General features: G+C 30.2%; 2 protein-coding genes across 4 annotated transcripts; both read right to left on the bottom strand.

The window, feature by feature from the left end:
* Positions 1 to 179: 179 nt before the first annotated feature.
* On the bottom strand, positions 180 to 21,168 carry LOC128129232 (uncharacterized). The gene is made up of 17 exons (XM_052767869.1): positions 21,127 to 21,168; positions 21,042 to 21,044; positions 20,763 to 20,793; positions 20,307 to 20,449; positions 20,196 to 20,223; positions 20,073 to 20,114; positions 19,773 to 19,957; positions 19,424 to 19,474; positions 18,370 to 18,735; positions 18,278 to 18,304; positions 18,052 to 18,168; positions 17,938 to 17,964; positions 17,859 to 17,865; positions 1,485 to 1,633; positions 1,033 to 1,353; positions 382 to 962; positions 180 to 339 (listed from the first exon to the last, which is right to left on the bottom strand). The coding sequence occupies exons 1-17, from the start codon at positions 21,166 to 21,168 to the stop codon at positions 180 to 182; spliced, it is 2,280 nt and encodes a 759-aa protein (XP_052623829.1).
* A 634-nt stretch (positions 21,169 to 21,802) lies between these two features.
* LOC111918234 (uncharacterized) lies at positions 21,803 to 24,904 on the bottom strand. Of its 3 annotated transcripts, none has more exons than XR_008226862.1 (3): positions 24,402 to 24,904; positions 22,988 to 24,302; positions 21,803 to 22,118 (listed from the first exon to the last, which is right to left on the bottom strand). XR_008226862.1 is itself a non-coding variant. In XM_042898578.2 (2 exons), exons 1-2 carry the CDS (start codon positions 24,648 to 24,650, stop codon positions 22,029 to 22,031), a joined length of 339 nt encoding a protein of 112 aa, XP_042754512.1. In that variant the 5' UTR covers positions 24,651 to 24,894; the 3' UTR covers positions 21,803 to 22,028. The 3 variants fall into 3 exon arrangements, 1 of the variants encoding a protein (XP_042754512.1); XR_008226863.1 differs by having other exon boundaries at positions 24,085 to 24,302; positions 24,402 to 24,897; XM_042898578.2 differs by lacking the exon at positions 22,988 to 24,302 and having other exon boundaries at positions 24,402 to 24,894.
* Positions 24,905 to 26,091: the final 1,187 nt, after the last annotated feature.

The following is a 26,091-nucleotide window of genomic DNA, read 5'->3' as shown; positions in this document are numbered from 1 at the left end:
ATAAAGTTCAACTTCCATAAGAATGTTACGTTTTAAAGTTCACCTCTTCGATCTTTCATTTTACAAAACCGACTAATTACATTTCCAGTCTTAACATTCTCTAGTGCTTTCTTTTCTACACTACAAATCAAAACACCGTTCATAAAATCGTCTCCTATTCTATTATGCAAATCGGTCTTCTAGAACTTCATTGCAGAAAAACACCATTCAACAGTTGCGGTTGTGACGGGCAAAACCAAAGCTAGTTTTAATAATCTATAAACCAAAGGAAAAGAGAGACGCTTCCCGGTTTCCACCAACAAACGAGAGAGGTCTACAATTCCCTTCAAGTTGAAAAATCTATCATCATGGAGCAAAGAGTGATAATAGATATCAAGTTACCCATTACGTTGTGCCCTTTCTGAATCGTAAAAATCATTTTTGTATATCTCGCTTAGCTTTAACAACTTTGCTTTATCAAAACTAGAAAATGAGTCACTAGGACTCAAAGCTGCCATGTTCTCCATCAACTCCGTGCCAACATCACTAAATCTATCCCCAAATTCTTGAATTTGCATATCTAAAATTGTGTTAAAAATCACAACTTCAAAATGATGTTGATTAGTCATATTGGTCCTACGCTTGCGTGGGGTAACATAATATTCCGTCATGTCCACAATTCCAATACTATGCTTTTCACAAAAAGCACATACCTTCGTCCAAATTTCTGGAAACCCATCTTTTCTAAAAACTAGCAATGTTTTCTTTGTCCCTTTTACTAACGAAGCCGCTTCCAAAATATTTTGATCTTTTTTTTGAAGATGCTTTGATAAGGTATCCGCGAGGCATAGAATTTCCAACATCAAATGTAAAAGAAACATGAAATCAAGTGTATTGAAGTATGAAAAAAATACCCTTTTCTTGATTAAGGTTAGATAAAGTAGACCCCTCCTCTCTGACATATTTAAGTACCGCAACACATTCTGCAAACAAATTCACCAAACTTACAATTGTTCTCAAATGTGAACCCCATCTAGTATCTCTAGCTCGTACAAAAGAAATCTCTTGATTCAACCCTCTTCCAGGTTCAATTTCACCACTACCAATTTCAGGTGCCACTCTTTCTTTTTGCATCTCTCGTATCATATCTTTTCTCTTACAAGACCCACAAACGACAGTAACCACCAAAGCTAGTTGTTCAAAGAATTCATCAACATCATCATGTTTCTTTGCAACTGCCACTACCACTAATTGAAGTTGGTGTGCAAAACAATGTATATAATGTGCAAAATTGTTTTCATTTAAAATCAAAGATTTCAAACCGTTGAATGCACCACTCATATTACTTGCTCCATCATAACCTTGTCCCCTCACCTATAAATTTAAAAAAACAAAAAAAAAACTATAATAAATAAAAATAAAACTAATATCATAATAAAATTTAAAGGAATAAATATGTTATGATTTCTCACCTAAGCCATACTTAAGTTATTGTTGGAAAATACGGCATCAATGGCAGCTTTAAGATTCAAAGAAGATGAATCCAACACGTGAACAACTCCAATAAAATTTTCCTTTACAATCCCAAGTCTATCAATATATCTCAAAACTATTGCCATTTGTTCTTTTTTAGAAACATCACTAGACTCATCAACTAAAATAGCAAACACATCTTTACCAATTTCATCACAAATAGACTTGATTATCTCTTTTGAAAAGCAATCGATAATAGCTATTTGAATAGTGGGAGAAGTCAACTTTTCATTTTTGGAGCATTTTCTAAAGTAACTTTAAAAATTTTCTCATTATCTTCTCTAATCCAAGATAAGACTTCAATGAAAAGTCGTTTATTATTAGACTTTTCCGTCTCATCATGTCCACGAAATGGTAATGCATTTTTTCAAAAAATCTACAACTACAGATTGTAGCACGTAATCGAATTTCATAATTACTTTTCTCAAGTTCTATTTGCTTATGCAAGGCTTTGCCGATAGATTGGTTTTTTCTCAATAGCAAATCACACTTTTCTTGGGCCTTATGGTGATAAGTTTGAATATTACCCATATGTTTCTGGAATGAGCCTGTTTTACTCCAATTGTCAAATCCTTCGGTTATAAATGCACCTCTTCCACCTTGTTCCCTACCATATCTCCAAAAAAGTAGCAACAAAAACAAGACGCCTTCTTATCTTTTATGCTATATTCTAACCATGGAAAATCAATAAACCATTGCACAACAAAACGTCTTGGCTTATGACTAAATAATGTATATTCAAAATTATGCCACTTTGGTTGACAATGCCCTTTAATCAAATATGCCCTCCTTATTTCATCCATTTGATTAGGATTATAAGATGTAATCTTTGGCCTATCCCCCGGGTCCGAAGGATGATCATTCAAATCAAAAGACTGTGTCACTTTTGGTTTTGGCATTGGTTGATTAGTTTGTGGAACTTGAGTAGGTTCATTAGATTGTGTTTCTTGTGGACTGTTGGTGATTTTAGTGTCACCATGTCATTTTAAGTAACTGGAACAACCATGTGAGCTAAGGGGCTTCATGATTTGTATTCTAATATATGTACGGGGTTGTGCGGAGTGCACACATGTATAAAATCGAACCAGAAGCCGGTTCGACGACTAGTCAGGGGTCCGGGGGCAGCGCCCCTTTGGCGGGGTCTAGCGGTGGTGCCCCTAGCGGGGTCCAAGGGGAAGAGCCCCTGGCTGGGGTCCATAAATCCTCATTATGGTAAATTCAATTTCTTGAGGGTGATTATGGTAAAACTAACAAAACTCATTAGTTTTTGGTAACCCTAAATCCTCATTAAATCCGAATTAACATTACTTGCTTCCAAAGAAACTAATGACGACCCAGCCCTAATGAAACCCTAATCGTGTTTAATATATAAATAGTTCTTCTTCTACAGAAGCGGGTTACGATCTTAAGCTCCTTTTTTTATAAGACTTTCACAAAATCCTCTAGCATATTGGCTTATGTCTTTTGTGCCTAGAAACGTAAGTGTCCACTTGGATTATCCTAGGCTGAATTTCTTGTAACCCAGATATAGGATAGAAATATCAGTTCGGAAAGTGATATCACGATCCAAGTTGGTATCCAGATCTCCACCACAAACCCTAAATTTCCTAAGAGTTTTGGCATTGGTTGATTAGTTTGTGGAACTTGATTACTTTCATTAGCCCTATTTTTTTTTATAAGTTCCTTCACCATTGTTGTCTCCAACATCTAAATGTCTTTTGAAAAAACTTTTAATAGCAACCTACAATCAAAATATATGAACTATAAACTTGATTTCAAGTTTCAACAACAGTTAACACATAACAACCTACAACTAAATTATCAATTATGAAGATATATCAACTATAATCTTGATTCCAAGTTTCAACAACACATGAATAAATAGCAATCTACATTAAAAATACATCAAGCATAACTTGATTTCAAGTTTCGACAACAAATAATCATGAAGTATTAACCCTAAGTCCCTAAGCTAACAAAATTAATTGTTAATTTCTAATTTTCCAAACATAATAACAAAAAATTTGAATTTGAATTAACCTAAATACATAATAGAGATGAGTATTTTGGTTATACTAACTTGTTTCATTGTGATGGAAGAGCCGAGGAGCGGAGGACGTGTCTGAAATTTTGCAATTGAGAATGGTTGATGACTTGATGTTCCAATATCGACGATCACAACATTCGATTTGGAGCTTGGGAGTCGACAATTGAGAAGTTGATTGATGATTGATGAATCACGAAGTCGAAGTAACGATCCACTAACCCAAGTCCCAATACCGATCACGTCCTTTTTTTCTTTTTTTGGGCTTAATACTTCTTTGTTTCATTAAATTAATTGGTGTGGGCTAAACATCTATGGTCCATTTGGGCTAATTTGTATTTTGGTCCATTTAGAAATAACCTGAAATTTCTTAGGGTAGCCCAATATATTTTCCGATATAAAACTACAACATATAACGAATTTTTCCGAAAAAATTAACAATACTAAATTTTTTTTGAGGGGTATCCCGGGATACCCCGGGATCCATAATGCATCCGCCAATGCCCCCAAGCATCACCTCAGCCCCTGTCCTCTCCTTCCTTCATTAAAGTCTGCCCCAAACACAAGATAAAATAGGAAGCATCAACCACCGGAGGCCAAAACACCACCACCTGTTACCTTACTAGGGATGAGATTTAGAACCAGAAAATCGGACCGGAACCGGAATCGGACCGGAACCGGAACCTTTAGAACCGGAATATATAGAACTGGTTCTGGTTTTGGGTTTAAAAATTGGCTTTATCCAGGTTCTGGATAATCCAGGTTTGGGTCCATCAGGTTCTGGTAAACCAGGTCTGAAAACCGAAACCAATGTTAGGAACCGGAACCACTTTTAGGGTCGGAACCGGTTTTTGTGAAATGTTGAAAAGATGCATATCACATTCGTTTCAACTCCGATTGACATTCGGTTTTTTCCAACGCGTAGTTTAGAGTTTGTACATGATTTTAGACTATAAATTTTCCATTTTTAGTTTTATATTCATTGACTTATCGTCCCCCAAAGTTGAGATATCAAAGCTGGAAGTTTTTAGTTTTTCAGTTTTTTTGTATTCTATGAAAGTTTTAAAACATGCATATCTAATTTGTTTGATGTCAGATTGACATGTGGTTTTTTCTAACTTGTAGTTTATAGTTTCGACATGAGTTTAGACTATAACTTTGTCATTTTTGGATTAATATTCAATGATATACAGTCCCCCGAAGTTGGGATATCAAAACTGAAAATTTTCAAATTTTCAGCTATTTGTTTTTGTACTTTGTATTCTGTGAAAATGTTAAAACATGCATATCTCATTCGTTTAAAGTCGGATTGACATCCGGTTTTTTCCAGACTGTAGTTTAGAGTTTCTACATGATTTTAGACTGTAAATTTGTCGATTTTGGTTTCATATTCAATGAGTTACAATCCCCCAAAGTTGGGATATCAATATGAAAATTTTCAAAGTTCAACCCACTAAGTAGTAAGTAATTACAAAAAAATTTCGCTCTTTCCGGTTCTAAACCCACATTATCCGGTTCCAACCTACCCACACTTGATGTTTCTGGGTTTTCCGGTTCTAGACCCACTTTACGCGGAACCGAACCGGAACCGGTTCCTATATACCAGTCCGGTTTTCGGTTCTACAAAATACCGTTAACCTGTTTCGGGTTTTCCGGGTCTGGGTCTATCCGGTCCGGGTTTGGACCCACTTTCATCCCTACACCTTACTTCCACTGCCATCAAGAATCACCGTCACCACCATCTGTGAACTGCAGTGGTGTTGTTTAACCTTCCCCTACGCTCCCATCTCTCCCTCCTGTTGTGTTACTGCTAGAAAAACAAGGAGGAAACGAGGCAGAAATCTCTGTCACCCCCTACTGCCCTCGCCGGAGTGCTCTTGCCACCATCGGACACCCCACTACCGCTCCCCTACTGTTGGCCACCATCGCCTTCTGCCTACTTACTGATCATCGTGAGTTCCTTTGGCATCGTTCTTTTATATCGTGTTCCATGTCGATCGTTAGCCAAGAACTCGTTTACTATATTTTTTTTGTGTTTCTCGCATGCTCGACGGAAGGAGGTGATTACCTCCTATTAAAAGCTCAATTTTTAAATGTTTAGAAACTATCTCATTTTTTTTCAAATTAGATCCACATCCTTCAAAACTTCCATTCCAAAATAATTACCACCCCCCCTTTAGAAACTATTTTACAAAACAAGTCCTAATGACCCAAACTTCATTCCCATTTTATTATTTCAGCCTCCTCCTCATGAGATTTATTTGCAAAATAAGTACAAACCTGAAACTTAAAATTTAAATAAGTTAATTTTAGTTCGTCATTTGGAAGTTATCAACTAATTCAGTCCCACTTAATTTATTTTAATTAATAAAGGAGTCATATGTTTTAGTTCAATTACCAAATAAACCTCCAAATATTAATTTATATTAAAGTTTCCTAGGAAACTAAATTAATCACGAAGTTTCATGTTTATGACAACACGTCCCCGTTCACATATCCAATACTTAAAAGAACTCGACAACTGCATTTTAAGTTGAGTGTTATGGCCCCTCTTTTATATATTTTCGAGGGAGAATACATGTACTACTTGTGCTAGATAATACAAAAATTCACATAAAATATTATTAATTTATGTAAAAAAAATGAATCTAGTTTATAAATTATTGGTTTAACTTTTATATGTCACGAACACATAAACTAAATTTAAATTTCAATATTTTCATATGTTATAAAATAAGACAATTTTTTAAAATAACATATGCCTTTTTATTAAAAAAAAACTCTATGATTTTTATGTGACATTGTGTGTCATAAAATGTATGTCATAAAACTCTATAGTATTCCTAAGGATTCGAACTATACATGCATATATACAAAGTTTATACAAGAAACATACTTAGTTTATAAAAGCTATTGCCTTATACTATACATGCATACCAATTATGCTTGAATTTTATAAACTCTATACAATTCATTATGTGTACAATTTATCCACTTTTAAGTTACGACTGAGAGTTATCCATACCTCAATTAAGGGCTTTATAGTAAGACACTATTCATTAGCTAAAGTCTAAACACTTAACACACCCCCACTACTATAACCTTTAATCTTCGGAGCGAGATACATATGTATAGATCTATACGGGGTAGATATCCCCACTTGCGGTTGCTAGCTACAACCTCGACCGATCAATCAAAGCGGGTGATAAGTGTCTACTATCGTTACTACAACATCCAATGAAGCGTTGTAGCATGGTACATTCAGTTACATAGCTTGCTTATAGGACTTACTATAAACATTAACTCGAATCTCTTTCTATCTTACTACAACTCATAAACTTGATTCTTTCAAAACCGTTTTAAACATGGATTTAGTTATACCAAGACGCCTTTTGGTTTTCCAAAAAATGATTTACTTGTAAAGAGAATACTTTTTGAATGCTTTCAAAAATATCATTACTACTACTAGTAGAAAACCTGTGACCCTCACCAAGTTTATGTTGACCCTCAAATTTTCATGTATTCTCAAGAAATCAATAACTCAACTATTTACACGACGAATGATATGAATTTCAGGCAATCTAGTTACTAGTTTTTGTTATGTCTGCCTACATGTTAAGGCAATTCATGTATTACTATTATCTGTAAGAACCATGTATTCAAACATCAAAATGGAATACAAATGTTGTTTTGTTATTTTTTGTACTTATGTGTGACATCCCCATTTTTCACGGCCAGAAAAGACCGATTTTGTTTATGCTTTGTAAAAATCAGAGTACTTCTTTTCATAAAAAAATGTTGCGGAATTTGTTCCCAGAAAATACGATAAATACATTATCAAAACATTTTCGAAGAAACGTATTTTATTCATTTTAAAACGTTTGGGATGTCATCGTCAATACAGAAACATAAGCATAAACAGAACTTACATTCATTTAAAATACTGATCTATATCTCCTTAATTTGTCGGTGTAATGTCACTTCATATCGACACCTGTGATATAAATAAACTGAGTGGGTCAGGTTGGGAAACCTAGTGAGTACATAGGGATTTCAATCCCACAGTGTTGTATCATATATATAATTTAGAACTCACAAAACATACAATTTCACCATATATGTATAAGCAACTCTTATCCCACCTTATTGATCCTCACAACGAGACTATCCATACTCTCGGACCTAAGATTAACCGTTTTACCTAATCCATACTCCCGGTTAGAAATGAATGGCTTTAACTAATCCATACTCTCAGACTAGGGATGAATGACTAATCCATACTCTCGGATTAATGACGAATGATTATGACTAATCGATACTCTCGGACTAGGGACGAATGACTAATCCATACTCTCGGATTAATGACGAATGATTATGCCTAATCCATACTCTCGGAATAGGGATGAATGCCTAATCCATACTCTCAGATTAATGACGAATGATTATGCCTAATCCATACTCTCGGACTAGGGACAAATGACTATGTCTTAATCCATACTCTCGGACTAAGGACAACTGACTATGTCTTAATCCATACCCCCGGATTATTGACAGTTGACTATGTCCAATCCATACTCTCGGACTAGGGACAATGACTGTGTCTAATCCATGCTCCTGGATAATTGACATATGCTAAAGTTCTACTCACTGAGTATAACTCACTTGTACTCGTAAGAAAATACTACCCAATATTCCTCATAATTAATTTAGGTCTAATCTTTATCCTAAATTATCATATATAATCAGGTATGTTCTTTAACACGTATTTTAGGCAACATCAATTAACTCGCACATAAACATATAATTAAAACTTCAATCAATACTTGTATTAAAATCATCTTCATGAAAGGGACTATGCACTCACTTGATTAGGTGGTGACTCGGCACTCGGACAACACTTCGTTACTCTTAAAATAATTTTCCTCGACAAAACAACGGGTTTTTCTCAAAACCGGGCGCCGCTGGAGAAGTGTTCCCGAGCCGAAAGGCTCTTCTTCTCAAAGCCGCTGGGCACTCCGGGGCTTCCGCCTCGTGCTAGGGAGGTTCCCTAGGCTTTTCGGGGGTTTTGGGGCTAGAGAGAAGTTCTAGAGAGATAGGGAAGTGAGGGGAGGTGTGAGGAATGAAGAGGGCTTCACCTCTTATTTATAGGAGGCTGGAGGGTCACTCACATCGTAATTTTTAAGGTGCTCGCGTCATGAGCCATGCTGGCTACAGCTAGGCACAGCCTGGTGCTGACACGTGGCATCGCACATAGGGTGGAAATCAACTGATTTTTAAAAATTCATAACTTTTGCATACGAGCTCCGTTTTTGACGTTCTTTATATCCACGTGTAGGTAAAAACAAGATCTACAAGTTTTATTTAGGCTCTATCGGCTAATTCTCGACCGATCTTAAATTTAACAGTACAAGGAGATTAGACTGCTAAATGTCCGCAAAGAATTTGTAACTCCCTCATACGGACTCCGTTTTCGTCTGTCTTTTTACCATGAGTTCCTATTAATTAGATCTTCAACTCTCATTTAGGTCGCGTAAGCCAAAAACCGCTTGAATTAAAATTCGAGTTTCGGGTCGTGCACTGCTATGCCAAATCTTAGAAAAATCATAACTTCCTCATATAAAGTCAGATTTGGGTGTTCTTTTTTTGTATGTTCTCGGTTTAATGGATACTAAAATGTTTGTTCAGATCACAAAGGCTAAAAATTCCTCTATCTTAAATTCACTATTTACGTCTCCCCGTGCCATGCCGGTTTTGCTGAAAAACTTCGACGAGCCAGGAGGAACGTTTGGGCAAAACGTTAGTGTTCGGTATAAACAGTCATGGACTGAAGGTGTTCCAAGATCGGATTTGGATACCTAAGACAGGAGGAATCAGATATCTTCTGATGGAAGAAGCTCACAAATCATGTACTCGATTCGTCCCGGTAGCACTAAAATGCAGCCCGAATACTCGATTTGAGATCGAGCAGTTTTTTAGCCGAAACAATCTAAACGAGAATTGAAGATCTCGTTGTTAGTAGCGAAACGATGAAAATTTAGGTGATAACGGACGTCGAACGAAGAAGTTATGAATTTATAACGAAGTTTTTCTGTCCCAGCCTTCTAAAAATAAATAATAAAAATAAAAGTCAAAATTAGCCGACGGAGTCTAAATGAAAGTTGTAGAGTATGGTATGACCTATGCGTGGATATAAAGAACGTTGAAACGGAGCTCGTATGCCAAAGTTATGCAATTTAGAAGTTTGACAAGTCAAATTACGCCGAGCGTAATTTGAGTACGTCTAGCGTACTCAGAAGGGTGCAACTTGTCTGACCAATACTCGAGTGCCACCAATTGACGCATGCAGTGATGTCGAAGTACGCCCAGCGTAACCAAATTACGCCCAACATACTGGAGTACGCCCAACATACTTGGAGATTATGCCCAGCGTAAATTGAAATTACGCCCAGCGTAATCCCAGACCCAACAGCCTATAAATAGAAACCGAGATCAACCATTTCCTCTTGTTCGAACTCTTTCTTCTCTCTACTTTTTGCCTTGATTTGCGTGCCAATCATATCCCGAAGCCCCGATATCATTCCCGAGCCCCGAAGCAAGATCCGAAGCCCGAAGAATCCCGAGAAGTGAGATTTCCGAGCCGAAGCCCTGCCCGCGAGGAGCCTGATTTTTGTGAAGATCTTCCAGATCTACGGAGAAACACTACTTCTGCAAGCCGTAGTGCTGCCCGATCATCTTCTGATCAAGTGAGTGTGTAGTCATTTTCTTCTAACACATTATTATGAAGTATTTTATACGAAATACGTGTTACGTGTATACTTTGTTGATTATATGTGTGAATGTATATTCACTTTCTTCTATCTCATAGATCTGATTTATTCTGTATGAAATACGTGTTATGTGTGTGTGCCTCATCTGTTATGTGGAAAAATGTATTGATTGAGCATGCTATACAGGTTTTAAACTATGTATAAAAATGTATATTTTTATCTACTAATATGTTGGGTAGAACATGGGTAGATAGTTGGTGTGTAATAAACAGATGAGAGGCCTCGATGTTGTTGGTGTTATTCTAGTCATTCAGCAGAGTATGGATGACGACCACGAACTATTCTAGACAGTCTTGTGGAACACTAGCAGGCTCATAACCTGTAGGTGTTGCGAACGACGTGTTCACCGGTGTACTCTATCCCCCTCATGGTTGCCTTTAGGATATTTATTGCTAAGGAAGCCCCTTCGCAGTAATGTCCGTCCAAATGAAAATCCTGGATTAGGTCCCTTATAATAGATGTTGTTTTAGGGACGTAAAGTGAGGATAACGGGAATGGGTAATCGGGTTATTGTTAATTGTTGAATTAAATATAATTATTTATTGTGGGTTGAAAACCCTACATGCTCACCAGGCTCCCAAGCCTGACCCACTCAGTTTATTTGTATTACAGGAAGTGGCGCAAGGGCATAAGATGGATGAATCATCAAGTTGTTTTGTTTACAAGTCTGTATATCTATATATTTGTTGAATGACTTGTAAGGTTATCGTTTATGCTTTATGGTCTGTATCGGAACATGACATCCCGATTTTGATTATGAAATGAAATTATATCTCTTTATGAAATGTTTTGATAAAAGATCTATTTTATCATGTTTTGTTTTTGGGAACAAATTCCGCATCTCTTTTAAAATCAAAAGGATTTACTCTGAAAATGTTTAAAAAGCATAAATGAAAACGGTCTTTTCTGGCCGAGATTTTGGGGATGTCATACTTTTAACTATCCACAAAATATTCTTTGGGTTTTTTAAATGGAACTGAAATTTATATTGAAGTTGACATTGTAATGTTATATTTAAATTAACAATTTAAGTATTTTGTCCAAACTGTTCAAAAGTTGTAGCTTTAAACTGATAATGGTTTACATACAATAACATATTAAATTTAATAAATTAAGTATAATATGTTAAAAGTTCAAGTCATAACTTTATAAGTAGAAGTAAATATATTACTTTAATATTGAAATTTAGTTTATTTATGGATACACTTTACGTTTGATAATTATTTAACCTTATTAACCAAATTATAATCATTGTTACAAAGATATTATAATTTATCGCTTTTAATTATTTAAAAAATATTTTTTGGGATGTTCGACTTAAACTAAAATTTATATTTAAGTTGACAATATAATATGATATTTAAATTAATAATTTAAGTATATTATACAAATTGTTCAAAATTTATAGCTTTAAAATGATAATAGTTTACTTCCAACAATATATTAAAATTAATAAATATGTTAAAAGTTAAAAAAACATAACTTTATATGTAGAAGTAAAGATACTTTTTAACATTGAAATTTAGTTTATATATGATTATGATTTAGGTTTGATGTTTATTTAACCTTATTAACCAACTTATAATCATTATTTGAAAGAAATTGAAAAGTCATGGGAGTTTCAAATGAATGTGGTGAAAGGAAAAATATATGGGAGTTTCAAATGAATGTGGTGAAAGAAAAAATGTTTCATTTATAATATAGTATGATATGATATGATATGATTAGCCAAATGCCCTCGCGTTACGCAGAAACACATGTATAGTTGAAATCTTTACAATACATGTTTTCTTAAATATAACAATAACAACGTTGTTAAATTTGATATAATAATACGTATACTAAGTTAATATAATATATTGATTATTTCGAATTATATGATAATATATACATCTATTAAAACTGCATAATCTCAATCGCTTGAATGACCTCTACCTGCAAGTTACACATGAATAAAATTAAATAAAATATATGGTTTAACATTATTTATAGTTGTTATTATTGTTAATTAATTATTTAAAACTTTATTTGCTTAACGCTTTAATTTCTATCATTATAATTATTTAAAATATCAAACATATTTTTTGTTTTTACAAGTAACAATATAATCATTTATATAGTGTTATTTTTAACTCTTGTTATTGTAAGTTATTTTAAGCTAGTTATTTGAAAACTTTTAATGATTATAAAAATATCTTTAGGAAATATTTTAGTTAATTTGATATTACAATTTAGTTTTTGCATTTAGCACTACAATTTATCACTTTTAACTATTTACAAAATATTTTTTAGGTTTTTAAGTTAAACTGAAATTTATATTTAAGTTGACACTGTAATGTTATATCTAAAATTAACAATTTAAGTATTTTATCAAAACTGTTTCAAAGTCGTAGCTTTAAAATGATAATGGTTACATACAACAACATATTAAAAATAATAATTAATTATAATATGTTAAAACTTATAGACAACTCTATAAGCATAAGTAAAGATACTATTTTAATATTCAAATTTAGTTTATGTATGATTACACTTTAGGTTTGAAATTTTGTTTATATATGATTACACTTTAAGTTAAACATAACTTATAATCATTATTAGAAAGAAATTGAAAAGTCATGGGAGTTTCAAATAAATGCGGTGAAAGAAAAAATGTTTCATTTATAAGTATACTAGTCGTTACCTCGCGCGTTGCACAAGAATGCATTTAAGTGGTTCAAATAATTATGGGAAAAAATAGAAATATGTTGAAATTTACGTTTTTAGTCATGTTTTGGGCATTAACCGAATTTCAAATAACATAAAAATCAAACAACTTATATTTTGATACTATCTAATATAGTCCATACTTTATAAACTTTACTTTTACTTTTATAATATCCAATATATATTATAATCTTTTGTATAACATTAATATAATCTACTTTTCTTATGTCCGATAATATTTTTTGGACTAAAATAAGTAATAAGTTGTTTTGAATGAGCTATTAATAAACAATATTGAACTAATAAACTTTGTATTACAATATTTATATTAGACCAAAACATCCAAGGTTTCATATATGAACTTTCAAATATTAAACATTGAAATTAAGAATGAAGTCATACAAAATATATCTTTATACATAAATCTCATCAAGAGTTATAAAATAAGTCCATTAGTAAATATGATATTTAATTTAATTACATATTTTGCAAGGCGTACGTTTGACTTTATGTTGGTGCGCCGAGAATCCTCTTCCTTAATTTGTACCTAAAAAATTAAGGTGAATAGGAATATAAAATAGATATTACTAAGTATTAATATAAATAATTAAAAAGGATATGTGGATTCCCTACCACCGGTTAAAGACAATATACCTCTCTAGTGATATCGATTCCTATGTGAAATTGAAGTAGTCGTTCTATGTACACCTTGTATTCCAATTACATAAACAAATATTAGTAACCAAACATAAAAATGTTATCTTTATGTAGAAAAAATATTTTAGTTAACTAACAAATTAAATAATATATGTTTAAGAGTTAGGAGTTTCAAAACATTAATATTTTTATTAATCAATCAATAAGTAACACATGTTGAAATTTTTACAATCATTATTAAAAAACATTTGAAATATTAGATTTTAAATGAATTTTGGTTGAAGTGTTTTGACCTCTATTATTATTATTATTATTATTATTATTATTATTATTATTATTATTATTATTATTATTATTATTATTATTATTATTATTATTATTATTATTATTATATATATATATATATATATATATATATATATAGTATATAGTAGAGAGATAGAAAGTATAACATATGTATGAGTTTTAATTAATTATCTTTTTGAAACGGTACAATTAGAAAACAAAAAAAAAACATACTTAAAATATTTAATTAAATATTTTCGACATCACCCTATATAACATATGATCAATATATTAACGATTGAACCACAATATACAACGGCTATATTACAATAATCCAAAAACGAAGAAAATATAAAAATGAATTAGTATAACAAACTTACAAATAAGAAGCTCTAATATAATAGGATATCTCCAAAAGTGATCATAAGACCTCAACCCAACACAAAAAGCTTTAAGTTTGTTTTCTTTCTGAAATTTGTATATGATTTGTATGCATGTCTTCCCAAAAGATTGACCTTTTTATTGTAAACTTTTCACTAAATGCTAATTACATATAATATAAGTTATAAAACTTTTGAGTGTCAAATCATAATTAAGAAAACTTTTGGTTTGAGGAGGTTAAAAAAGGGGTTTCAAATGAATTTGGTTTGAGGAAGTTAAAAAATGGGGTTTCAAATGCATGTGATTAAAGAAAAAATGCTAGTTTTATAAGTATGTATGATATGACTAGCCGAATGCTCGCGCGTTGCGCAGAAACACCTATATAGTTGAAGTCTTTGCAAATATATGTTTTTTTTTAAATATGGAAATAACGTTGTTGTTAAATTTGATATAATAATTTGTATACTAAATTGATATAATATATTGATTATTTTGAATTATATGATAATATATACATTTATTATGATTGCATAATCTCAATCGTTTGAATGACTTCTACCCGCGAGTTACACATGAATAAAATTAAATATAATATATGGTTTAATATTTTTTAATTTTATATAGAGTTATTTTTAACTATTGTTATTGTAAGTTATTTTAAGCTACTTATTTGAAAACTTTTAACCATTATAAAATATATTTAGGAAATATTTTAGTTAAATTGAGATTACAATTTAGTTTTTGCATTTATCACTACAGTTTATCACTTTTAACTATTTACAATATATATATATATATATATATATATATATATATATATATATATATATATATATATATATATATATATATATTTTAAGTGGAACTGGAATTTATATTTAAGTTAACACTGTAATGTATTTTAATTAACAATTTAAGTATTTTTTCCAAACTATTCAAAAGTTTTAGTTTTAAATTGATAATGGTTTACATACAACAATATTTTAAATCTAATAAGTTAATTATAATATATTAAAAGTTAAAGATATAACTTTACAAGTATAAGTAAAGATATTATTTTAAAATTGAATTTTAGTTTATTTATGTTTAATTACACTTTAGGTTTGATATTTATTTAACCTTATTAACCAACTTATAATCATTATTAGAAAGACTCTACAATTTATCATTTTTAACTATTTACAAAATATCTTTTAGGTTGTTTAAGTTAACTAAAATGTATATTTAAGTTAACCATGTAATGTTATATTTAAATTAATAATTTAAGTAATTTATATAATTTTTTTTCCAAAGTTGTATATTTAAAATGATAATGGTTTACATCTAACAATATGTTAAAACTAAAAAATTAAGTATATATGTTAAAAGTTAAAAAAAAAACATAACTTTATAAATAGAAGTAAAGATATTGTTTTAATATTTAAATTTAGTTTATTTATGATTACACTTTAGGTTTGATATTTATTTAACCTTATTAACCAAATTATAATTATTATTAGAAACAAATTAAAAAGTCATGGGAGTTTCAAATGAATGTGGTGAAAGGAAAAATGAATGAGAGTTTCAAATGAATGTGGTGAAAGGAAAAATGTTTCATTTATTAGTATATTAGGTGAATGTCTGCGCGTTGCGTACAAACACCTATTTAGTTGAAATCTTTACAAATATATTTTTTTCTTTAAATATAACAATAATGTTGTTGTTAAATTATATGATAATATATACATCTATTGTACTGCATAATATCACCCGTTTGAATGACTTCTACCCGCGATTACTCATGACTATAAATATAATATATGGTTTAATGTTATTTATAATTTTTGTTATTTTTAAATTAATTTTTTAAAATTTATTTGTTTAACGTTTTAATATTTGTCATTATAATTATTTAAAACATTAAATATTGTTTTTTTGATTTTAAAGGTAACAATATAATCATTTATATAGAGTTATATTTAACTATTGTTATTATAAGTTATTTTAAACTATTTCTTTGAAAACTTTTAACGATTATACAAATATCATTAGGAAATATTTTAGTTAAATTGATATTATAATTTAGTTTTTTGCATTTAGCACTACAATTTAAGACTTTTAACTATTCACAAAATATTTATTGGGTTTTTTAAGTGGAACTGAAATATATATATATATATATATATATATATATATATATATATATATATATATATATATATATATATATATATATATATATATATTTATGTTGACACTGTAATGTTATAATTAAATTACCAATTTAAGTATTTTGTCCAAACTGTTCAAAAGTTGTAGTTTTAAATTGATAACGGTTTACATACAGAACATATTAAATCTACTAAATTAAGTATTTTCTGTTAAAAATTGAAGGCGTAACTTTATAAGTAGAAGTAAGGATGTTATTTTAATATTGAAATTTAGATTATTTATGATTACACTATAGATTTGATATTTATTTAACTTTATTAACAAACTTATAATCATTATTAGAAAGACATTACAATTTATCACTGTTAACTATTTACAAAATATTATTTGGGTGGTTTAAGTTAAACTAAAATTTATATTTAAGTTGATCCTATAATGTTATATTTAAATTTATAATTTAAGTATTTTATACAAATTGTTCAAAATTAGTAGCTTTAAAATGATAATGATTTACACCCAACAATATATTAAAACTAATAAATTAAGTATAATATTTTAAAAGTTAAAATACATAAGTTTATAAGTAGAAGTAAAGATATTCTTTTGATATTAAAATTTAGTTTGGATATGATTACACTTTAGGTTTGATATTTATTTAATCTTATTAACCAACTTATAATTATTATTAGAAAAAAATTGAAAAGTAATGAGAGTTTCAAATGAATGTGGTGAAAGGAAAAATACATGGGAGTTTCAAATGAATATAGTGAAAGGAAAGATGATTCATTTATAATATAGTATGATATGATATAGATACAGATAGATAAAGATATAGATAGATTTTCATTTCTAGAACTTAGATTAGCAGTGACGATATGTTACTGGCTTTAACCACATTTCTAAAAACATGCTTTTATTAAATAAAATCAATGAAGGCATTATACATAACTGTTGATTATTATTTATGTGTCAGCAGTTGTATCTTTATTTCAATATTTTCAATTCTAAAATTAATAACTGTTGATTTCTATTTCCAAGTAGAATTCAAGTCAACATTTCTTTATAAACAGTCCTCTAAACTGATTATCATTCTAAAACTTACATGAAGAATCAATATAAACTACTGACATTAACCACATTTATAAAATTATTATTTTCTTAAATAAAATCAATGAAAACAAATATTTTGATATAATGATTTTATTAATGAAAAGAATGGAATTGGTAAAGCATTAAATTTGTAATGACAAGAATTCATAATGCCTGCACTATGTAATAATTGCAATATAACTTACAAAGACACTAATAGACAAATAAAAACAAATTAACTTCAAAATGTTGACATAAACAAAAGATATTAAAAGAGTAAAAAACATCAACCAATGAAATTATCAAAAATATCTAAAAAACAATGACAAAACTTTTTAAAAAAACATTAACCAAACTTCTAAAAGTATTGCTAACAAGGTAAATTCTTTTCTTAAGTACAGTAAGTTGTTTTCCTTTTTTCAATGCCTTTTTTCTTTCCAACTCTTTTTCTTGAATAACTTGTTCTTCTTTTTCCAATTCTTTTTCTTTTCCATTTTTATTCGGAGATGACAGTTTCTTTTATCATGCTTTTCACTAGGGTCTTTTTTTTTACAAAAATTACATATTCTTGGTTCCTTCACTTGATCAGTCATAGATATCTATTTCTGAATTTTAAACCTTTTACCAGAACCAGATCCTTTGTTTTTAGCAACTTCAGGATTCAAAATATCATTAACATCAAGTTTAGAAAACCAATTAAAGAATCAAAGTGTTCACATTTTGAACGAGAATTTTTTCTAGCGGATTTTCTTTAAGTAGATTCCTTTTTTGTTTTTTCCATTCAAAATACTTGAGCAACTTTTCAGTATCATGAGAAACTAAATTTATACACTCAGCCACCACATAATATAAATCAGTTACCATCTTTTGGCAGCCAACACTACTATCGCTTAATGAATATTTTAGTTCCAATTTTTCTGGACAAATTATATCTTTCTTCCATCTTCTTAACAAATACTTAGATGTAATCTGTTTCAAAAACATCTTCTTCATAATACAGAACACATATGTACACAAAACATCATAAAGCTCAGATATCATGCAACTATATTTGAAACTTTCTTCATTTACATTCACATTCACCTGAAAAAAAAAGAATCAAATATGTTTATAAAATATAAAAAATTATTCAAATAAATGAAAAAAGTATAAATTGATGTTCATATATTTCAAATTGTAATGAAAAGTAATACCTGAAATTTAAACTCCTTTACATTTCGATTATGCTCAAGTTTCGAGAATTGTTTAAAAAAACATACTTCAATTTTCACCATATTGACCTAAGGATTGCTCTAAAACTACATAAACATCATGCCCTTCAACAATAGAGACTGTTCCATGTGAGCATGAGTAGATAGAATGAAATAATTCATTTTGAACAATAGAAAAAATATTTTTTTCGTATAAAACATTGATGCTTGATGTTCTAATGGAAAAGATGTCTCAAGAACATGAGCTTTCTTCATTCAATCAAAATCATTGGAAATTTGTGTATTGTGTTGAAAGTCCATAGCAGCATCAAACTTCATCATAAAAGAAGACAAGTTGGCTGTTTTTGACATAAAGTTCCAAAAAAATCACTCTCAGGTCTAGAAGTAGTCCTCATTAGATCATATAATTAAATGTTCTTAAAAAAAATAGGAATCCATCGATCACGAATTAAAACACATCTGCTTTAACCAACTATTATCTTCTAATTGAAACTCACTAATAAGAGACTTCCAATCATTTTATAAAACCTCAGGATCAATGCATTGATTCCAAATTAAACATTTATATTTTTTTTTCGAAAATCAGTTTTAGCCAATATTTTCTTAGAAACCTGTATGAAACAAAAAAAGCAAAAAAGAAAAACTTATATTGAATTTATAATATAAGTTCACATTTAACGTGATTTTTCATGTGCAAAAAAAAATGATGTCCACCCTTTAAAGTAGACACCACACATGTGCTTTAGTGGCACCAAGGCTTGAAGAATTTAAATTGTAGATAACACTTTTATCAAAATAATCTAACTGTATATTAGAGCGTGACATGTGAACAATATGATATGTATATCATTCTTGATTATGCTCCGCAACCAATGTCAAAACAAAAAATCTAGTAGTGCCTTTAACTACCTTAAAACCAATCTTCGTCGGACACTGAATCATTTGGCTAGATCGCTTTCTTTTTTGTTTCCCTTTAACACCTTTCAATGTTTCAACATTGTGTTTCTTTGTTATACCAGATCTACTACAATAAACATACTCATAAATTAAAACTGCCTCCAAAACTTTCTCATCTTTTAGTCTACAATCAAACCCTGCTTTTTCAACATATTTTCATATACATATAAACTCCCAAATCCAAAGAATCAAATTCAGAATGTAGAAAATGCCAAAGTAATTTATCGACTTTAGGAATCCAAAAAACTATACCTGTGCCACTAGGAGATCTCACTTCGATGCAGGAAAGATGATCTAAGAATTTGAATAACAAATATATTAATATAAAAGTATAAAAAATTTAATTAATATTTGAATAAGTTTTTTTTTAATCACCTTCCAATTCAGTTGTTGTTGCAATATTCTGATTACAATGTTGATGTTGAATAAAAATACAGTTACCAGAATCAATTTCTTATATTGAATGACTTAAATTGTTTGCTGAACAATGCTCATCTTGTTCCATTTATTGAACAAAAAAAGAATCCCAACATTAACTTCATTTGATGAATTAACAATGTTATTTGTTGTGTTATTTTCATTCTCTTCATTCACATAAGAAAAGAAACCATTCCTAGCAGAAGAATGATCTATATAACATTACAATAAGAAAAAAAATCAATAATATACATAAAATATGCATATTTGTGCATACACAAAAACAAAAACTTCATATATGCAAAAATGAAAATACACATCAACTACTGAAAGTTCAAATCAACATTCATATATACGTGCACATATACGAAAATAACAAATCAGCAGTCATCACTAATCTATACTATTGAAATAGTATTGATCACTACTTATTGATCAAGGTCAATCAACAATTATTAACATTAATACACATCATTATTATTTGTTTATACACATATTGTATAATTATTTAATTTTTTCAACTACAAGACCTTACATCCACAATCGGTTTATAATTCTGAAATTATGAACCATTCTAAAAATAATTTACAATGAAAAACTTTTAATTATCATTTAATTATAAAAAGTAGTCTATACTGTACAAACTAGTATTATTCACAATTTATTGATTAAGATCAATCAACACTTATCAATATTAATAAATATCATCATTTATTTCTATCAGCATTTTGTATAATTGATTAATCTTTTCAAGTTTAAAACATTTTACAATAAAAAAATGGTTATTATCATTGAAAGGAATACCATCTATAAGCAATTTTTGTAACAAATACAAAGTATATAAAAAAAAACAATAACATATAGAATAAATTTATAGATGGAGTAATACCTTCATTAATAGGATTGTAGAAACAAAAAAGCTTGATTCCATTGATGAGCTATTGAAAAATTCAAAAACACTAAAAACTAAATCAAATCAATGAAAAATTCTAAGATAAACACTAAAAAAGAAAACAAAAAACAATACAGTAATGAAAAAACAATACAATAATGAATAAAGGTTTTAAACAAAAAAAACAAAGGATTAAAAAAGAATAACAATAAAGACGATCGTTGGAACCCTAAAAAAAACCCCTAACCTATAACATGATCGACGTAATTAATCGCAAAATCAGTAAAGTCAATGTATAATAATAAATCAAAAGATAGCGATTAATGATCAATGTAGATAATTAGAAAAGCAAAAGAACAAGATTCTAAGAAGAAAATTGATTTATCAAATGGATCGATGAATAACAAAAACTAACCTAGAAAGCGATCACGGTACTGAATCACAAAATCAATAACGAAAATCTTCAATATGAAATAGAAGGATAACTATTCAAGATCAATGAATGTAATTCGAAAAGGAAACGAAGAAGATTCTAAGAAGAAAATTGATAAATCGAATGGATCAATGAATCGTTGAATGCGAAAATCTTCAATAATATATCAAAAGATAACAATTCAAGATCAATGAATGTAATTCGAAAAAGAAAAGAAGAAGATTCTAAGAAGAAAATTGATAAATCAAATGGATCGATGAATCACTGAATGAATTTTGGAAACACTACAACATTAACACCCTATGGCGACGACAAATTCTGTCACACCCTCGGCCGACGGCGGAAACGCCGAGGTGCATGACGTAAACCAGTAATCACAGTTATTGAACATACATTGAATAATAGAAATATAATCTTTATTACTACCGAAATGGAAATTACAGTGACAATAGTTGTTGCTGAAACGCTACACACACCTAACAATCCGGCGTTCACATTTGTATGATAAGAATATCGGAGAATCTTCTGTACAAACTCTTCTGACCTTATAAATAACCTGAGAATACATGCATTAAGATACGTCAACAAAATTGTTGGTGAGTTCTACAGGTTTTGACACAATGTATTTTTTCACCCAAAAATGTTTTATAAAATTTATCTGGTTGACCAGCTTTTATAAACACATATTTTTCTATCGAAAGTATAAAATAATTGCGTCATAAAAGTATATTTAAACTCATTTAGAAATGTCATTTGCTCAAATCTAAAAATACACCATTTGTAAAATATATAAGTAAACCAAACTTATAACAAATTCTTACGGTTCTCATGACCGAAATGCTCTTTATATAAAGATTTTGAAACCAATTTATATAAAGTCATATCACACTTTGTGTAAACATAAAATAGCCAAGTTTTCTCTTAAAACTTTGTACAAACGTTCATATAGTTTATATGTAAAACTCAAAATTTTGAATTTTATAAACTTTGTAAATCCGTTTCATATTATTAATTAAGCATTATTTTACTTAATTTGGAAATCAACACTTAACCAGTGGGGCAAACTCATCCCAAAATACTTTTCAATAACCGGTAAATTATAAATGCATATTTTTACCACTCATATAATTTCAACGACAAGTATTAACCATTTTCTTTACAATTCTTTTCTTTAAAACGTCTCTGCTTACAGAGAATTATGTTGTAGGTAGAGGTAGTTAACAACCTAAACACTCTTTCACACTCGGCCCAAATTGGGAGGATTGACTCAATCTAGATCTACACTTCTTCGAATAGAATCTTCAATATATCAATTTGTGTATAAGCGACACTATTCGTCGCTCCTCCACAAGCCAAAAAGGCACAATAAACAAGCCACACATGTACAATATAAATATAAATGGAGGAATCGAGATCATTACTAACGTTTAAAAGCAGTCGTATAGTAACGAAGAAAGAAACACTTGATGCCTGTTGCCTCGTCAGATGAAGTTGTAGCTAGCAACCACAGACGGAAAATAACCATTCGCATAAATCTTTCCATAAGAAATAGATCTACACCAAAGTTCTTTATTATAAATCTATGCCGTGTACATAGACCTACAGTATATGATTCCTCTTGGATTAACGGTTATAGAGCTAGGTGTCGATTCTAGGATTTGATCCTTACAAAGGAAAAATACACCATCATAAAACTCTCTCTTTCACCCCTTTCGATACATTCCTCCTACAAACACACATGTGATACACAATCCACGAAATCCATGATGACGAGTCTTCAACTCATAAAATTCGTCGTTCACTAGGGTCACTAACGTGAATCTTAGATTATTAAGACTTTCGAAGCTTAGTGAAATTAGTTAAATAGTGAAATTAACGTAGCGTTCAACTATTGTGGCGGTAATAATTTGTATAGTTCTTTACTTCAGCCAATAAGGAGGATGTTCGTTCGCGTAGCCGAATACTCATTCATGCAAATATTCGATAAATTGCATAATTGATATGATATATAATTTATTAGGTAATAATCCCCAAAAATCAGAGAATTAATTAATTTATCATATGTGGTGAGTTTCGTATCACAACTAAAATAATTTATATTTTTATAATAATTATAAAAATAAGTTATATCATTTATTTAGGAATCGTTTCCACATTATGATCGGGAGTATAATAATAATAATAATAATTGATTTTTGTTATATTTTCAATTAATTATTATATATTTGTCAAATCTTTGTTTATAGTCGTTTAAGACAATGTACATTTCCGTTGTACACAATTTTGTTGAATAGCATATTTTGTTATGTATATAATGTATTTTTATGCTTTCTCAATATTTTCATGTACATATATACGACGAGTATTACAGTTTATGATTCGTCGAATAACTTATATCTTTATGTCAATCTAGTTATAATTCAGTGATTTTTATTAATATTAATTAATATATCACAACAAGGTATAATGATATCATTTATAGCATTCTAATATAACTTATATAATTTATTAATGTTTTATACCTTTTAAATTGTTATTTTCATAACTCTGAACCAATAAGGTATGATGTCATTTTATGTATAAGACTTGAAAATCATCAAACTTTAAATAGACACTCATGTATTCTCCCCCAAATATTAAAACAGTAAAAGAGGGGCCGTAGAAACTCCAATTTGGTGCGTCTTTCTCGAGTTTAGATGGGAGGTTCGGTGAGGTTCTTGCTTCGTTCAAGACCCGGTATCTTCACCAAAAAGTAAACGAATCTAGATTTAGATTTTTGGACCTTACAAAGGTGCACAAAACAGCAAGTTTTCAGATTTTTAGTTGGAAATAAACTCACCGAAACAGCCACAAAGTTGTCGAAAAAAATAGGGTGGTTGGGGATGTTTCCGGCAGCTTTCTCGCCTCTTTTTCTTCGTGTTTTCGCAGCAGCACTTGAGGGGGGATCAATGGGTTGAAAAACAAATGACTTCAGGGGTATATTTGGCACGTTTGTTGGCTGTAACAGGTGGCTAGACTCGGTGGTGGCTGCTCCTTTTTGCCACCCGAAATCACAGCAGAAATCTCCTCCGGTGGAGGTGTTCTTCATGAACTTTGAACACAAGAGAAGAAGTAAAGAGGAAAGAGTTTTGAGGCTGAACTTTTTTGGGTTAAAGGTCCCTAATAGTGCTCTTTTTATACTCTCCTAAGTTATCAACTTTACTCTAGCATGTACCTTAGCCCATTTTTAGAAGCAACACTTTTCTTTTGTAGATGGTTAGGCCTTAGACTTGTAATCATTTTTGTACTCTTAATGCATAATTTTTGGAGTGTAAGAAGAGAGAAAAGAAGAATAAACGTGGGGGGTTGGGTCTGGGGTATAGGAGGCCCCAACTACTTGCACTTTGAATTAATACTTAGAATCTACCTTCTTAAATGAATGTGCTTATACACTTAATGGGATGATGGGATTTGGTGGTTGAAAGCCTTTAACACACCTGTAGAGGAGGGATAAATTCATACGATTTGACCTTTAAATTCTAGCTCTTAATGTAGTTGGAAGCAAGTGGGTACAAGTCCTTAATGAGGTATAGTATGTCAAAAAAATGGACTTTTGTGGTTTTATGGCTAACTTTCGAGGCATCTAACCATATACACCCATAAATATATTTCATATTCAATTTATTTTGTTATATTTTTTTTCATATACTAATAGAGTCCCCTTATTATTACATATAATGACAGTAAGGACTTGGTTATTTTTATAAATAAAACCTTTTCACTACATAAACATAATTGTATGTATCTTATTGATTTTATTAGCATATAACTAGCCATATAGGAATAATAATCTATATTAAACGATTTTTATTGTTAAAATATATTTAAATTTATAAGAGCATCGTACATTAAGTCCTCCGTCAAAATTAGTTACGGTCGTTGATCGACGGACATCGACCTAATTTTTACGTTTGTTACAAATTCGGACCCTATACCGACGACATGTCGTCGGTATATAGTCATCGGGATAGTCGTGTCGGCATAGGTCCATAGTGTCGTCGGTATAGATGTCATCGCGATAGCTTCGCCTATGCCGATGACTGGTCGTTGGGACATATTTCGTCAATCATATTTTCGGGGGAAATAAATAAAGTTTTATTAATTACCTATTGTGACGACTTGTCGTCGGAAAACGTATAGCGACGACTTGTCGTCGCAACAGGTGTAATCTAGTACGACAACTAGTTGTCGGTATAGGTTTTTCACAGGAGTCAATGACATACCTATAGCGACGACATGTCGTCGGGATAGCTACTGTTTGTTTTTTCCCCTGTTTTACAGATTTAATACATTACCATTCCTGCATTTTTAACAAATTCAAAACACATTGCAACATATATCAATTGAAATACATTAACTAGGTACTATTGTTCAAATTCAAAACATCAAATTCAAGTAGTTAGCTAACATTGTTCAAAACACTAAAAAAGACATCAACCATCATTATCATAATCATATCCTTCTTCTTCTCCTTCTTCTCCTTCTTCTTC

Source organism: Lactuca sativa, chromosome 9, assembly GCF_002870075.4.
Source record: "Lactuca sativa cultivar Salinas chromosome 9, Lsat_Salinas_v11, whole genome shotgun sequence".
Taxonomy (NCBI): Eukaryota; Viridiplantae; Streptophyta; class Magnoliopsida; order Asterales; family Asteraceae; genus Lactuca; species Lactuca sativa.
This window is presented reverse-complemented; position numbering and strand designations above follow the sequence as displayed.